General features: G+C 34.3%; 1 protein-coding gene across 2 annotated transcripts; it reads right to left on the bottom strand.

Moving 5' to 3' along the window:
- Window positions 1–465: 465 nt before the first annotated feature.
- On the bottom strand, window positions 466–17,338 carry LOC110461341 (vacuolar protein sorting-associated protein 53 homolog). Of its 2 annotated transcripts, XR_002464123.1 has the most exons (20): window positions 17,233–17,338; window positions 16,452–16,582; window positions 15,799–15,952; window positions 15,484–15,599; window positions 15,017–15,136; window positions 14,238–14,316; window positions 13,784–13,927; window positions 12,990–13,132; window positions 11,672–11,921; window positions 11,162–11,256; window positions 10,676–10,918; window positions 9,883–10,119; window positions 9,161–9,239; window positions 7,926–8,074; window positions 6,961–7,030; window positions 5,855–5,940; window positions 5,316–5,367; window positions 4,677–4,781; window positions 2,911–3,240; window positions 466–2,825 (listed from the first exon to the last, which is right to left on the bottom strand). XR_002464123.1 is itself a non-coding variant. In XM_021514782.1 (19 exons), exons 1-19 carry the CDS (start codon window positions 17,323–17,325, stop codon window positions 3,076–3,078), a joined length of 2,511 nt encoding a protein of 836 aa, XP_021370457.1. In that variant the 5' UTR covers window positions 17,326–17,338; the 3' UTR covers window positions 466–3,075. The 2 variants fall into 2 exon arrangements, 1 of the variants encoding a protein (XP_021370457.1); XM_021514782.1 differs by having other exon boundaries at window positions 466–3,240.
- Window positions 17,339–17,555: the final 217 nt, after the last annotated feature.

Raw genomic sequence — 17,555 nt, 5'->3', positions numbered from 1 at the left:
GAAGAAGTCTATCTTGGCCCAACACCAAGGATCAAATAGTGTTAATTCCCAAATTATTGCTTTATAGTATTAAGTAGTGTTCAACCATGGGTACTTATTGCGAATGAAAATAAAAAATACTTATACAATAGTAGTACATTTAATTAAGTAGTTTTCACTCGCCATAGGTACTTGTGGTTCACCATTGAATATATCAAAGTTTGACCACCGTGACCTTGACATTTCATTGTATCTATTTGTATCCTACGACAATTTCTTCTTGTTTACACTTTCTAGGATTCCCATCAACAAAACACAAATCAGACTATTTCAATTGATTATCAGATATAGTAGTGGAAAGGTAACAATAAATTCATTTAATTGTTTTGATGTTCCATGGTTCAGAAGTAAAGATCCTAAAAAGTATTAATAGAATGGAGGACGAGAGCAATTCACAGAGAAAAAATTACACCAAAAACAAATTTATACATCATATACCTATTTATTTTTGTTCACTGTATATCTTTCATCTTTTTAAATAACACAACATGGACCTTTATCATCAAATCTCTTACATAACAATTCCAACAGATCATAAATTAACAAATGGTGTACCCACATACTATTTCGTAATGAAATAATTAAGTACTTTAAAAATCTGTGTCCTGCATACAAATGTAAATTGGCCAGATCAGCACTGCATATATCTTGATCTATTGATGACAAACAAAAACAGTTGAAGTAGATCCACCTTGTATAATGTCAAGGTCAGCGACATGGCTGTTTTCACAGCATCTGATTTATAACCAAATTTGTACAGCTCAGGATGCATAGTCACTTACGGTACAGTATCTTATTTATTGTCGAGATATTTCAACAAATTTAAATAATTTTCCAACGAAGACAAGACATCAATCTAGATTAAATAATATTACAAAGATATTACCAGTAAATATAAATGTCTTATTACACCAATTTGACGAAGAAATTTATTTTATTCACAGTTGTAAGGCAAATATTTCATAATAGCTTCTGTTGAAACCTGAGGGTTTATATATTGAAGACATCTGGCTTCAAATAGAATATGAGTAGTCAGGTGTTTTATTGACTTTTTATACTCTTTTGAAATTAATTTAATGATTTAAAAGAAATCATGATAAATCATTGAGGGATAGGGTTTCTGTTAACCCCTATAAGTGGATATAAAATGGATTTTGACCCTAAAGATGACAGAGGCTTGCTAAAACACAAGATTTATGCTTGATTTTGATTTTACCCTCAACTTTTATCTCTGGCAAAAACACTGACTGCAGATCTACCTTAAAAGACAAAATACTTGTTTGTCTATATGCTCCCTCCATATAGCAAGGAAGTTGTGTTCAGAACTCGGATGAATCGGTGACATGATTGGGAGATGACAATTAACAAACGGAAGGATCACAGGCCCCAAACACTGATAATATTGGTACCAGGAAAGTATACCTGGTATTTCTATGTACACTATTAACTACAGTCAATTATATACATTTTATTATTATCATTATCAGATGCATATATATATATACAGATCAAAAGGTAACTATAGATGTCAACTTATCTCCACACATACATTGTACATGTAAGCTTGCGCAAAGTGAACCATATTCTTGCACACTAATATTTTCACCAAAACAAATTATCCAAATTCATTAGGTGTTAAATTCACTATGTAGATCTTTACTAGTATATCAGCACTGCTGAAACTATTCAGTAAAGCCACAATATAATGTCCCTCAATTCACTGCTGCCTCAATTAACCCAAACATATTTTCTTATAACAATTCCTATATATCACTTGATTAATCTCCAAAACCCCTTGGTAAAAACAAAATTTGGCAATATAGTGAAGTTTTACAGCATACACGTTTCATCCCAAGCTGAATTTTCCTTCATTTCAACTGAACTAAAATGGGAGTGAAAATCTCATTTTGCCATATTTTATTTGAGAATATATGCGCATTCAACTTTAATTTCACACACAACCTTTTGTAATCAATGAGGTTACATTTAATTTCAATATCTTAACATGCTTATGACGCCGACTATTTCAGATATAATAAATTTATGGGGGTTGGAGGGAGGGGCAGGGGGATTCACATACTTATAATACTTAAATTTTCGATATTTGTATATCTCGCAGGTAATGTATAACAGGAAGTTGTTGGTGGTTGTGGGGGTGAGTATGCCTCCCTGGCCTCCTCCATTCCTTCCCCTTATGTTCATTTCTAAAATAGTCCTGACATAAATACATATCTGGTCCCTCATTCATAAATCCTCCCCAGTACTTTGGGGAACTTCAACTTTTGTCTACTTGTGGGTTCATAATTGACAGGTAGAAATTTGGGATAATTAACCTTTTTATATTTACCCCAATGTATCACAAAATACCTGGATGCATTATCCCTTTTATCACAGAAGACATAATAATACATTTTTTTTTTATATATGTATACTTAAATCTCCCAATTACAAATTATAGTGTATAGGTTTTGTGGGGTTCATGATATTGTCCAAACCTGGAGAAAACCTCTAAAATTATTACCATAATATAAGACGCAATTCATGATGAAGCATTAAATACATAATTTGTAACTCTGTAAACTTGAAATTGTTTACCCTACATAGTTAAAGCACTAAGCAGACCTCCATATTATTTCAATTTACATTACATGGTCAAGCAGTACAATGTACCAATAAACTCCAATATATAACTCCTATTGCACTCTTTTGACATTACATCAGTTCACAAATGTCTATGATCCGTGACGATGATAGCTACAGCGTTCAAAATAGTTTAACTCATTCACCCCTGAAGACGCATTTGAACTCTTCCAGTTCAAATGCTTGAAAAGTTCATGATGAAATTACAGGGGTGAATGAGTTAACTTTCACCACATTACCTACTGAACGTATCCATGGGCATTGAAAGCATATTAAAGCGTTCTTCTGGTCTGAGTGTGTTTTGGTCTAGCACTTTTGAAAATATCTGAAGATGCTGTCTCCGACTCACTTTGACTCAACAATTTCAAAATTATGTGTTTTAACACTAGCGTTGTGTTAAAGTCTTTTCTTGATGAGCTTCTCTAGCTTTTTAATACGACTAGACTCCGGCTCTGGTGTAGAGGTGACCGACATTTCTGAATGACCCCCAAGTGCCATGGAAACAGGAATTCTGGCTCGATAGATCTCCAATAAATTACTTTGGTCGCCTCTTCTTAATCCCTGTTAAGTGAAAATATAATGCAATCTTAAATTACTGTTTGAAATTTTTTTTAATTTCATTTTTTTATAGATGATATCATAGATGCTATTAATCATTTTGTTGAATAATGTTTACTTAACCAAATGACTGACCAATCAAATACAGATTTCCATTATCAGCTTTGGGTCAAAAATGTATTTAGCCAGCATATAAAGTGGATCATGAATCCGAGTAATTGAAAACCTTTCAAGCTTAGGGACAATTTTCTCAAATATTTATTCTTGTATCTTTTCAAAAGAAAATTATAATTAAAGCTGTATGTGTGGGGATCCAAAATGATAATACAAAATAACTCATTATTTAAAATTAATAGGGCTACATTCTTGTATCCCAGTTGAAACGGTTCTGGTGGCACAGAAATATTCCACAATGAATGAAGGCACTTGGACCGAACCATAGGCAGAGCAAAAAAAATGCACAATTTCCGAAAATAAATAACAATGTATCAAGAATATTGAGCCCTTCTTTAAAATCATGCATCTCATATAATTATATAACGTAACTTAAAAACTACATGTGGATTGACATTACGCAAACTAGCAATAGTCAGCATTTTAGTTTCGGTCGGGCACGTCTGGACCCCTCAATCTACATGTGCCGAATATTCCTGAGGTCAGCCTTGGTTCAGATCTGTGCCTGTCGTTTTCTTTCTATGTTCAATCGTTTCAACTGTTTGAACTGGAAAGGGGCCCAGGTTTTTAACAAACAGGTTCTGAATAGTAAATGACAGAACAAGCACAACAGATATTGGTCTACCTAGCACTTTACAGGAGGATTGAAGTATACTATGTCATGATGACCAAATTTAACATGTGCTGTTTACATCATGGATAATGGGCTCTCTTTAATATTCATAACTTTATGTTAGTAAGTGATTAGCCAAAGAGAAATCGGGTGACAAACCCTGTGCCTTTTATTGTCTGCAATTCATTTTTCAATGGATTAATAATCAGTTAAGAGGAACTGATGATCTAATTTGAAATTTGAGCTGATTTCCAAAACAATGGCTGGTACTGTCTACTCTTGTAAATTTTTCTTAGATTATCCATTATATTGAGTTCAAGTTGAATTATTGTACAATGAATTTAGTAGATCCTAGAGAGAGAAAAACAAATTAAAAACGGTTTTGATAATTTAATATAGTGGATGCTTTCATAGTAGTTCAAAGGCCGAGAAACCATTATTATCCATTATTGCTTCATTTAGTAATACTTCAAAATACATCTTGTAGCAGCACAAGTAATTACATTTTAGCACCTTTTTGCAATTTGTTAGAAAGCGATAAATTCTTGCATGTTTTAAATAAATGTACTACTAAATGATACATGGAATTTAAAAATTGTTGCCAAAGTGAAGACAGAATTATAGTAAGTACATATCCCTGGTACAGCTTTACCTTCATTTCCAAGACTTTCTGAAACTCATTGATATCTGAATCACTAAGTAGTCTGATGTAGTTGTCAACGAATCCTTGTGGTGGATCATGGAGGGACATCACAACCTGAAATATTAACCTCACGTTAATACTGATTTATTCACAAACACTCAAATTATATATTAATCAACTTGATTGCACTTGTCTTCTTTGTTTTAACTCACTTTTAATTTCTGTATCTATATCTGGCCTCGGGGTCACAAAACAATCTTAGACTCAGGATTTTGCTTTAGCCAATCAAGTATGATGTCACTTTTCATGACGTTATTTTTGATTGGCAAAGTCAGAACTTAAGACAATTTTGGACTCAAGATCATTTCATGATCCTGGATCCTGGCCTTTCATACTGATGATTGGGAATTGATTCTTGGTTGGAGGATTGAGTTTCATGTATTATTGTTTTCCATCCAAACCAAAGAGATCTTTTCCTTCATTACCAGAACAGCTTATAAGACTCAGAGCTGTTAATTTACAATTTGATGCATGCTAGACATCTGTATATAGAGACTGAAACAAGAGAAGGATACCACAATTAAAGGAGATGCTTCAGAAGCCACTATAAACAGATTGTACAGCCATGAATATCAACAGAAATCCTACCTTAAGCATCATCTCAGCCTTTGTCATTCCTTTCACCACTATCTTTGTGAAACTGAAAATTCAAAACAAAGGAATTGCAGATACACAAAAAAAGGTTACTTGATTGATTGATTGATAGGTTTTACGTCTGCTTCACTACCGCGTATTTCGGTTATCCAGCAGACGGTGAATACAAAGGTTACTTCTAGCTTGAAGCCATTTATAGTTATGGCCAGCAATACAATAATTTGACCCTTAACCCCATTACTGTGACCTTGACATTGTGGTACAGACTGTCACAAAAATTGCAAGATGTCACCTTTGACCTCTACATCTGACCTCAGGGTGTGGTATGATGAGAGTTCAATCACAATACATCCATATTTGAAAGACATTTGATTCAATCAATAGTTACGACCTCAAACGAGAAATGGGAGAGACTGACAGGACAGATATGAGTAACACTGTGGTGCCTCTACTATCTGTTCTGTTGAGCTCTATGAATTTAACAAGACAACAGTCTGAATGTGAGCAGTGTTCTGGTACCATTGTATACTGACCTGGCTGGAGCCTTCCTGATGATCTGGGATCCTAGGGAGGGGAGATCTAGTAACACTGTCTTCAGGGAGTGAGTATCCAGTAACAACTGTCAACATCAACGACGTTTAATAAAGTATAAATATACAAGTTCTAGTTTATATGTAATGAAAGTGAAGTTTTTGTGTATGCAAATGATAACTTTTTGTCTTTCCTATTATACAGAATGTATAAATATTCATGAAGGGGATTCTGCTGAAATCTATCAAAAACTGTTGTATTGGGCAATCAATGTGATATTTTCAAGTTATTTCCAGATGAATAGTTACAGTAATAAAACAAAGGTGATATGTCCTAACTACATTATAATGAATTATCTAGTGAATACATCTTGAAGATTAATATGTTCAGGTATTCATGTATTCACCTGTGCATAATTGTAGAATTCACAAAATAAAAATTACGGCATGACAATTTCCAGGTATGACAGTAATATTAACTGGTACAGTGTTTACAACTCAAATTAAAGTGTTAATCAAACATGGACAGACAATGACTTCACCAAGTTGACGGAAATAGGCTTGAAATATTTTGTTGATAAAAATATCGTTTTTAAGAGTGACAGTTATATGGGAAAACCTGCTTACCGTAGGTAAACTGAATTTATTGTTTCCAAAAAAAAATAAAAAAATAAAATAAAAAGTACTTATTAGATTTTTTATATTAAGGAAAAAAAGAAGATTTATTAAACATGGGACTGCATTATTGTATCTGTTTACATTTGAGGAGAACTTGAATGAATAATTTGTATAAGATATGAGGGACATCTGGTTGAGTTTTTGTTTATGTAGTACTTGACTCATCCAATTAGGTTAACTATGATTTACCTAGACCACTTTCGTTTATCAGAATCAAAGCGGTGGGACCAGAGTTGTTCGTTTATGAAATAAAGTCAGACCTAGTAATTTGATGCGGCTTTCAGGCTATCGTTGACAAAGCCTTGCAAGGCCTGCATAAACATTTGCAGGTCCGCCAGGGTTTATACCCGAAATAAACAGACAAACTGGTTGTTCTGCATAAACGAATAGGCCCTAAAAAATGTACACAATTGAATCATACAGTATCTTACCTGTTCTGCTGCTACTGTACTGATATTTTTGCATTTGAAAAGATGGTTGATGAATTTAGGAATAAAAGTACTGAAAAATAAAAATATGTTAAAGTCAAATACATTCTGTAAGAGTTACACAATAATACCCTGTAACACTCTGTAAGGGTTACACAATAATACCCTGTAACACTCTGTAAGGGTTACACAATAATACCCTGTAACACTCTGTAAGGGTTACACAATAATACCCTGTAACACTCTGTAAGGGTTACACAATAATACCCTGTAACACTCTGTAAGGGTTACACAATAATACCCTGTAACACTCTGTAAGGGTTACACAATAATACCCTGTAACACTCTGTAAGGGTTACACAATAATACCCTGTAACACTCTGTAAGGGTTACACAATAATACCCTGTAACACTCTGTAAGGGTTACACAATAATACCCTGTAACACTCTGTAAGGGTTACACAATAATACCCTGTAACACTCTGTAAGGGTTACACAATAATACCCTGTAACACAGTAGTCTTGGAGGTTCATTGGATTCATAGCATAAACACAATTTCTTTGAATCCCATATTTGTGTATTGCAGGAATCAAAATCCGGATACCGGTCATCAACATTTCTCTAAAGTGTTCGCTCACACTCACCATGAACCCATGAATACATTGCACATGGTTGAAGTTACCACACTACAGAAAATAACATCTCGTTTGTAGCTCAAATGTTGTAAACTTTATGTACAACATTTGCGTTTGCAAAGGATTTATTTTCTCTATAATCACATTCTCGTTATATTCTGTAAAATATAAAGTTCAAAAACTATTTGAAAATCCTAATAAAAGCAAACTTTAAAATAATAATATGTAATCAGAAATACAACATAACTGTGTATCTGATAAAAGTCATCAGCTTTGTAACATTGAAACAACATTTTTGAGACAAAATATCACTGGATCTAACAGACACTTACTTGGCAAATTTCAGACAGAATTGTGTGAAGTATTTGCGGGAGGCGGCCAGGTTGTCCCTGATGATTGGCAGGTTGTGTTTGAGGTGGGAGGTGAGGGCAGTCACATATCCACTCTGGTCGCCCACCGCCTCTATCGTGGACCACGACATCTGATAGATAATCAAATATCACATATTAGTTATCTAGTACATGTACCTGTCAACTGACCGGAACAAGTCTGGACACTCCAGGTACTTCAGCTCATGACCAGGAGAAAATTATAACCTGATCTGGTCATTGTTTTCACCAGACATTCAGCAGTATGACCAGATCTGAAGTAAAAATTTCAGAAATGACTATCCCATGTCATGTTTTGGATATTCCAATGCAGCAACAGGTAACAAACAACTGCTGTCATAATACTTGTTACTTTGATTGGGAAAGAGATATTTTTGGTTCTCGTATTGTTAATGCACAAACCTTATAATACCACCAAATATTAATACAATAGGCCGATTCTTCAACATTGGATATTGCTCACTGTTTAGGAAGCCAGAAATGCTGTTACACATTCTGATCGTGACCAGATTAAGTCAATAATGCTGACATGACTAGATTTTCAAGTTAAAAGTTATGGCAATGTCATTAAAAATGTCATCTTTTGTAATTTTGCAATCTATCGATGCCATCTTGATTTGTTTGCTCATTTCTTTATGAAAGTGACCTCTGATGTAAATCATGATATTCTGTATATATTCCCGTCTGTTTACAGAAAATATTAAGAGTGATACACTATACTAGTGGCTGATAGGCAAAGAAGGGATACTAGTTAAGCTTGGTGACTTCACATCAAAACTGCTACAGCCTTTACAAAGCCCTTCTAACATCCTTATTAACTCGCAGCTCTGTTTTTCTTCTTTTCAGGAATGTTAGCTATTTAAGGTAGAGACTCTAGTTACATTTCACTCCTCGAGATATTTAAAGAGAAATCGTTAACACTAACATCACATCCCCGACCCTGTTACATGACGTGACATTGAACATACTTATTCTAGCAGTATTCTTACTTTAATTGAGCACCTTTTGTCCTATCTGTGGTTAGCTAAGTAAGCGTAGTAGTGCTAACAATAGACATACATGTTTTCTGTCTGAGGTACATTTGCTGCAGGAAAGAGTCGGAACTCTAAACGATGATTGCACTAATAGATCTAATGTACCCTTGATCACTCTGTATGTACAACGTGTAAGTATCTTACCTTGCTCATTGCTACAAGAGCTGGCTCACATGCAATCTCCAGATCTTGCACTAATACCTGTATACAGCTGGAAATTACACTGTAAACAAAAAATATATAAAAAAATAGCATCAGCTTATAATATAGGGACAGGCTTTGTTTGCAGACTTTACAACAAAGGTAACACATTTACATCAACAATGGTACCATAACATGTTTTATTCTAGCCAGCCGAAACACCCATCTAGAAATCTTTGATGTCAGTAAATACTCAATATTCATGCATTATGACTTTATAATAATATGTAAAAGTTGAAATCTGGTCATATCAGGTTACTAGTTTGAAATCTCCCTACTCTTTGAAATCATATTAGCTCTCAAAAATTAGAAACTTTTAAGACAATATATATTTGCAGCTGAAGCATATTATCATTAAACAGAACAAAAAGGGTTCCTAATATCTTCTACATAACTAAGGGTTCTCACCTACATTAAGGCTACATTCATTTATCACGATCCAAACAGTTGAACATGAGTTGATGGTTAATGACATAAGGTCAGACCTAATAATCTGATGCTGCTTTCAGGAAAGCCTTCCAAGGCATGCATAAGCATTTGCAGGTCCGCCTGGATTTATACCCAAAAATGTTACATTTAAATACAGACAAACCGGTTGAACCGGAGACGCCACAGGGGCCCATGAATTTCTACAGAACTGTGGGTCACTCCTGCATTACACCTACTTATGGAAGGTATCCTGTTCAGGGTTAAGGTCTATCTGTAAGGACAATTCCTTGTTAACCTTCTCTCTTAACTTCTCCTCCAGCTGTTGTGAAGTCTCCATGCAGTACTCGGCAGAACACAGAATGCTACACACCCTACACTGCTCTTCCTCTGTAAACTTTGTTACCTCGCCCTCTTTGAGGATACTCTGTATTAAACCTGATGCAGAACTGATGCCTGTGTTCTGACTCGCCATTCTGTTACAAGAGAAATAAGAAACAAAGTTAATGATGGGTACTGTACTGTAAAACATTATGGTACCTTCATACCAGTGGCCTGTGGGCATTTGACAATTATTCGTAGTACATGCCATGACAAACATAATACGATTACCTATGACGACATCAAAAATGTGACTTAGCAGTATTATTGATTTTGTTTTACCTCTACATGCACACTTAGATACTAACAGATACATCAGGTCCTGTAACCATAGTTACCGTTACAAGATCTACATTTATATAGATAGTCTTATATGTATATGATGGCAAGCAGAATGATTACATAAATATTAAATCTTATTAGGGTAGCAAGATCAAAGATTTTCACAGTAAAAGTTTGAAAAAGAATTTTCAAGCTTTTAGGCAAAAACTCCACTTACCGGTACTTCCATATATTTAGCAATCTTTTCACAAAGAAATAAAAATCAATAGTTGTATTAATATTTGTTCTCTGGAGATTTTCACAGTGGAATATAAATATATACAAATCCCTTCTTTTCCGGGATCTATAACTAAATTATTATGGACTTACTTTGGAAGGTTGGTGAGTAGCACTCTATGGGCATACTCCCGGAGGTATTTCTGGAATGTCCGAGTGAGGTCAAGCATTGGCTGACCAGTACTTAGTTGTGAGCACTGAACCATACATTTCTTGTAGAACACAAAAAGGTCTGCACAGCTGGGTAAAACATTACTGCTTTCCTCTGACTCCATACGTGGGGTGCCATGCTGGCGCAGGTCCTCCAGGAACCGGTTGATCAACTCGGCTAAATTTCTGTACAATATCAGGAAGATTATAAATTTAAACATAAATAGCTTTTAAAATGAACACGATGATTTGTCAGCAAAACAGAGAATCAAAGGACTGTAGGTCTAAGAGATTCATAAAGGTGGATGTTATTTTGAAAGTAATAATTTGGCAATTTTTTTTCTCCTTTACATAAAACTGAAGCTGTTTTTGCAAGTTACAGTGAACACTATAAACCCAAAATAACATCTCATGAATAATTAGCCTTACCTGTCTTGAGATTCAATGTAGATACTAAGGTGTGCCTCAAAACACCTTGAAATGATACCGCTGAAGGGCGACAGGATTTGGGGCTTCTGGTCCACCTACAGAAAAATCAGAAACAGTCCTCTCTTTCAGACTTACTCTTTAATAATGATGATCTGACATATCAACAAGTGTTCCGCACAGAACAGTATCATTTCAACCACAGTACATCCTATACAAATAATATGTGGATTTGAAACTTCTACTTTCGAAAGTGCAATTCTACATTAAGCAAACTTCATAGTATGCTTGATCCCCTAGACACCTGCGTTACCTAACACATGTGTCAAAATTAGTATGCAAACTATAATTTAGAAATTCATATCAGGAAGGTTTAAGGACATGCAGCGGTGTAGTCTGGAATATGGATTTCTACATGTATGTGTTTAAGGATAATAAGCTTTATGAGTCCAGATTTACAACAGTTCATAATAATCAAATGTTGAAACATAACCCATATAACTAATGTAGTACCTTGCTTTCTTCACTAGGAGTTGTCTCCCCGTCTGAAGCCCCTTCGAATGGGTTGCTGGACTCCTCAAAGGGAATGGATGGTGGAGAGGAGGGTCTCACCACCGGTTTAGGCTGACCCTCCTGTAGTGTTACCCCTGTGAATCTCTTAGCTATCAGGGCCTCAAAGTTGGTGGTCCTCTGTATGGCAAACAGCAGCAGTTTGACATCAATCTCCGCCCGTCTCTTAGCCATAATATTACCGAGTTCTCTCCTGTGGTACACATGTAGTTATAGGTAGGTGTTCTAACAAACATTCATGTAAAACATTTACAATAAAGTAGTCAGGTTTTGTAAGTCTTTTCCTGTAGTATATCAAAGAGACTTTTTACAGGTAATAGGTTCTATCATATGAACCATTTAAATGCAGCTATCGAGTGTACAAAAGCCCACAATTCAATTGTTAATCTGGCAATCAAGGTCAACAAATATCAACAAGAAAATCAGTAAAACTGATGGCATATATATGCTCCTCGAAAAGGTCACCATTACTTGAATAAAGTGTGACCTTGACCTTCCCAAAGGAACCCAATAGTTGTACGCAACACACTGTCTTGCAATCCTACATAATTATATCCCTTAAATTGCATAGAGCTATCTTCAGTGAGTGAGAAGTTATGGCCAAAACAAACATGTCGGAAGGATGAATAGACAGACAAAGCAATGACTATATGCTTCCTGAATATTTTTTTTGGGGAGCAGAAAATGACAAATGGATTAAAAAGATTATTAAAGAAACTACAAAATATCTGTAATATATGAATCCAATGGAAACTAGTGTTATTGTTTGACAAAATACTAAAAATAGTAAGAGTGACCTTTATCTCCACGTTATAGCCATGAAATGCAAACTCATTTGAGTCATTCTCACACAGCACTTTACCATTGTACAGAGTTTGATCAAAATCCATTATGAAATGAAGCTGCTAAAACAATGCCACTGAATTGGTTGAAAAATCTCTATGGACACTTTGGCCTTGACATTGGAACCTTGAAATGAGAACTCATTCAAATGTTTTTTTTCTTGTCTGTTTTTTTTGATAATATTGATGAAAATTTGTTAAAAAATGAATTTGCTAGAGCGATGACTCCAAATCTACAGAACTTTACAGGATGGGATTGACATGGGTTATGCTATATTGGCATTTTTTTTTTGTAGTTTCAAAATCTAGTTTCCTCCTTAAACAACATTCAATTGGGTGACGACAGATAAAGGCAAGAAAGTAACATTAAATGGTAGGGATTTTTTTTCAGCAAAAATGTATTTAAAATGTCCAACTACCTGGTTATATCACAGAACTCTGCACATATCCTTTCGCTGACCTCCCAGTCAGGTGGAAACAAATGGCCAAACTTCTCCTCAAAGTCTACGAGAGTTCTTTTGATCCATGTATAGCGTCTATCAATCTTGTCCAGCCAAGCCACCTACAACAAAGATGTGGTACATTAATGTGTATTTTTACAGCAGTGTTATTTTGGCCTTTTTTGCCCTCTGTAATGTGAATTTATCATATCAGTGACTGTAAGTATAAGTTAGCAACTTAATATACATACATGTTGTAATTAAATGCATAGGGAGAAATCAAAACTGGGCGATATGAATTTTATTGGCGAAGGCGATAGTTTGACTGGCCAAAATTTTCCAAGTTATTATTTTTCGTTACATCATGTATAAATGTTATTTATACCTATCTAATTATTATTATTAAAGTAATTAATTAGCAAGCAAAGCAGATTTTCATGAAACAAGTAACAGGTGTTTTTTGACACCAGCACTGTTCTGTTAGATCCAGGACATTTTCTGTTAGGCTGAATATGAAAATATTTCAAATCACTCCCCAACTGTCTGAGGGTAAAGCCTGGTGGACCTGTACATGTCAGACATTGAATTTTCACAAGAAAAGAAGTAAAGATGATAAGGTCTGTACCTAATTTATAAAGGAATAAGTCTAGTCCAACAGATCTTAAATAATTCGAAAGTGATAAACAAAACAGGCTAAACTACATATAAACAGCAAATTAAAAACAAATTATTGGAATGAGGTTATAATTACAATAACTTTCTTCATAACTCACATCTTGGTTCTCCCCAAACAATACCAGGTATTCAGACAACTGCAGTTTGACAAACCAGCTTAGGAGATCCTTCTTCACCTTACTGTCCAAAACACTGACCACAAAACATGCCTCCTTTAACTGACGCTGGTTCCCAGGACCATACTGTAAAGAGAAATATTATATCAGAGAAACAAAAAATAAAAAAGATTTCAAAATCACAATACAAATTGTACAATAACAAAGACCAGGAGGACCTATTTCTTCAAACATTTTATAAACACAAATTTGTATGAATGGGTCTGACACCAAATTTTGCAATAAAATTAATAAGTTGCTTAATATGTAGTATTAAGAGCTTTAATTTTGAAAACAAATATAGAAAATAGTTCTATATCAGACTATCCTATCTACCTTTTTTTCAAAGAACATCACAAAGATATATGTGTATATATATAATTTTGCTTGGCCTTACCTTAGCCCCAGCCCCCTGGAATGCCTCCTCAAAATCAGCCTGTATTTGTGTCCCCAGCTCTGATTGGATCTGTTTCACTCTGTACATAACAATGAAATAAGACCATATAAGTCAGAGGTCATTCTGTGATGCAGCTTTTGTTTGTTTGAGGTTTAACAGTCTCACAAAAGCTAAGGTGATACCGATATGGGTATGGCTGATACAGCACTACACAATATTCTCAAATAAAAATTACAAAATAGAATGTTCAAAAATATATACTGCATAATTGGGATGCCAGGCACAGGTTAATTAGATTTTTTTTTCTATTTCCATGGAAGAAGTTGTCTAGTTCTCATAACTAACCCAATGATTTAGAGAAATAATAAACTTTGGAAAAGAAAAATTATGAAATTTTATATTTTTTTAAAACTTTTATACTTAAATCTCTTCAAGCTTGATGGCATCCATATTGGAGCAGGTGTATTATTTCATTTTGTTTTCTATTTTTGTGGCAGAAGTTTTCTAGTTCTCATTACCGGTACTAACCAAATGATTTCAAGAAATTATAAACTTCAGAATAGAAAAATTATGAAATTTAACATTTTTAAACTTTCATTTCTAAAATATTTTCATTGCGTCCTTCTTAGATTAGGTGCATTAATTTTGTCGAATACGGTAGGCATAAATAGATATTTAAAGGTCATACAAAATTTATTTTTAGCTATAATTGAACATTTTACTTGACAAGGTCAAAATAGTTAAAAAAAATTGCCACCATCTTTGTAATGTTAATGTACCTGTCAGCCAGTTGTTTGATCTGTGGAATGCTCATATACTTCTGGAAGTGGTCAAGAACATTGAGCACACCCTGTAACAGGTTTGCCACTTCTCCATACTGTCTTCTTCTTGTTAGAGACCTGTAGCGAATCCAGTTAGAGATATTAAGCAAAGCAAAACAAAAACACTATACAATGCACCAATAGAAAAATACCTTTAGAAGTTCCATTACCAGTATAAAATACTTGGAACAGAATTTCTAAAGAAATTAATTCAGGGACCAATCCATGTTTTGGGTAACACCTTTTTGTGATTTAGGAAAAAAATGCACATCTTACATGAGGGTGTTAATCTCAAGACAGCATTCAGATATGGACAATTATTCATAAACAATCAGTTAGCTATTTTACAGATTTTAGAAAAATTTATTTGAATGAATTTTGGAATAAGCCTTAGACTAATGATTTATCCTTGTTGCTGTACATACGTGAGTGAATCAACACCTCCCACCAACATGTGTAAATGGTTCAGAGTTGTTATGGATCCTGTCAAGTTTTTCTTCGCATGGTCTAACTGCTTTATATCTCTGGTGATTTCTTTGACCTAAATATAACAGAAACAGATCAAGTATAAAAGTTCATCTATATAATTTTCTATTCAGATTTTTTTTTTTTTAACCTTGGAGTTAACAAAGACAAGCACATTTTCCAGTTACTAAAACCAACTACTTATATAATTTTTTGAATTTAAAAAAGAATTTTACAACATCATGATAGTTTCACATTTCTTACTGGTTATTTACCATTTCCTCCGACTTCTCTGCCTTGTCTTTTATATCGATGATTTTGGCGAAGAGTTCCTGTATGGCCTTCTGTGCTTCCTCTAGGGCCAGTTTACCATCCTCCCCAACGTTGGTCTGACCTCTAACAACTGTCCGTATATCATCATCTAGTCTCCTGTAATCACAATGGAAAACTACATTTAACACCAAAACTACCTGGCCTTGCACAACCAATATGTTTCCCATACCTTCCCCCATTGAATTTAGATTCCATTCAAACAAACAAAATTTGTCATTATTATTCATTTTTTTCTGAGCCTTTTATAATTTTGATTTGTCAAAGTCAAAGAGAAATGAATTATAAAATGTTACAGATAATGAAAACTGATGCTACATTGAGAATGTTTTTTATCATATATTTCCCCATTAAATTTAGATTCCATTAAACACACAAAAATGGTCAATGTCATTCATTTTTTTTCACATTTTTGTTTTTATCAAAATCAAAGAGAAATCAATTATAAAATGTAATAGATGATGAAAATATGCCACACTGAGCATGGTTAATAATGGCTGTGACAGACAGTGTCTTACAACATATGTTCTTTTAAACTGTAGTACATGTAGTTATTACAGGAATATTGACAACAACAATGTGCATTCCAAACACATACCTGATCTTGTGTCTAATTTTCCCAACAACATCATCAATGTTTGCTAAAGATTGTTCTGTAGGGAACAGAGTATTGATGTAATCTATGGGGTTGAAATCTGTCTTGTCCAGAGGGTCATCACTAGGTAGCATCTGTCAAATAGTCAAAAGTTAAATCTGAGTTGTAGAACGGTGAAAACCTATGTCAATGTAAAATGACGCCATATACACACAAAAGAATTAAATTCAGAATAGCCTACAAGCTTTCATGTGACTTTACTGTACATTATTATACATCCAATGTATTGTTTAGATCATTTTAACACATTTTCACTGTGCAGAATAATACCATGTCTATTTCAATCATTTCAAAGAGATTTCAGACAGATGCATTATGGTATGTTTTTATCAGCTTTATGTTTGTATTGGGCTTTTAATATTGCTCATTATCTGAGGACTTGGTAGGTAGGGGTTGCCCAATCACTTGTCCTCTGATTCTATGTGCTGAGATGTGCACTGCCCTTTTTGTTTTATATTTTGTTTATATATGAGCTACGTGCTTTGCTTTATCTATTCTTTGAAGTTTTGTATAATGCTTTCTAATGAAAGAGGCCACTGGTCGGCCTTATTTTATCGGATTTGATGATGCCGACTGCCACACAGCGCTTGTGAAAATTACCCCTCCATGTTAAACAGAAGTGGGAGGTACTCAAATGGTATACAATAGGTGATTACAGAGTATCAGCCCATTAAACAGACATATAAAATATATCCATTAGTGTATAAGATCAGCTGTGTGCTACCTGATCGATAGCTTCTTGCACTTCGATTGGAAATTCAAGTAATGACTCCAAATGTTCATCTTCCAATAAGTCATCATCGTCAACAGTCGCCATCTTGGAACAGACGACGAAATAGAACGGAAGTAAACGCGTATTAATTTGAATAATAATTGAAACTATTTAGTCAGATTTAAATAAACATCGGTCTGTTTTATAAGTAAACATAGCTGTGTACTGTTAATAAGAGGTAAATATTAAGAAAGCAATCTGCATGTTACTGTATATGAAAGTCTCCTTATATCGCACTATATTTTTAGGTGGCATCACTTCCTGTGTATTATCCG

This window comes from Mizuhopecten yessoensis, unplaced genomic scaffold (genome assembly GCF_002113885.1).
Source record: "Mizuhopecten yessoensis strain PY_sf001 unplaced genomic scaffold, ASM211388v2 scaffold10603, whole genome shotgun sequence".
Taxonomy (NCBI): Eukaryota; Metazoa; Mollusca; class Bivalvia; order Pectinida; family Pectinidae; genus Mizuhopecten; species Mizuhopecten yessoensis.
The sequence above is the reverse complement of the archived record's forward strand: the minus strand, read 5'-3'. Positions and strand labels throughout refer to the sequence as shown.

Bases quoted from the DNA above. Each gene is read 5' to 3' on its own strand.
- LOC110461341 (XM_021514782.1), bottom strand. From the start codon at position 17,325: ATGGCGACTGTTGACGATGATGACTTATTGGAAGATGAACATTTGGAG. The intron at 10,120-10,675 runs GTAAGTCCATAA...CTCTTGTAACAG, and splicing joins CTACTCACCAACCTTCCAAA to AATGGCGAGTCAGAACACAG. The intron at 7,031-7,925 runs GTAAGTGTCTGT...TTTATTTTTCAG, and splicing joins TTCTGTCTGAAATTTGCCAA to TACTTTTATTCCTAAATTCA.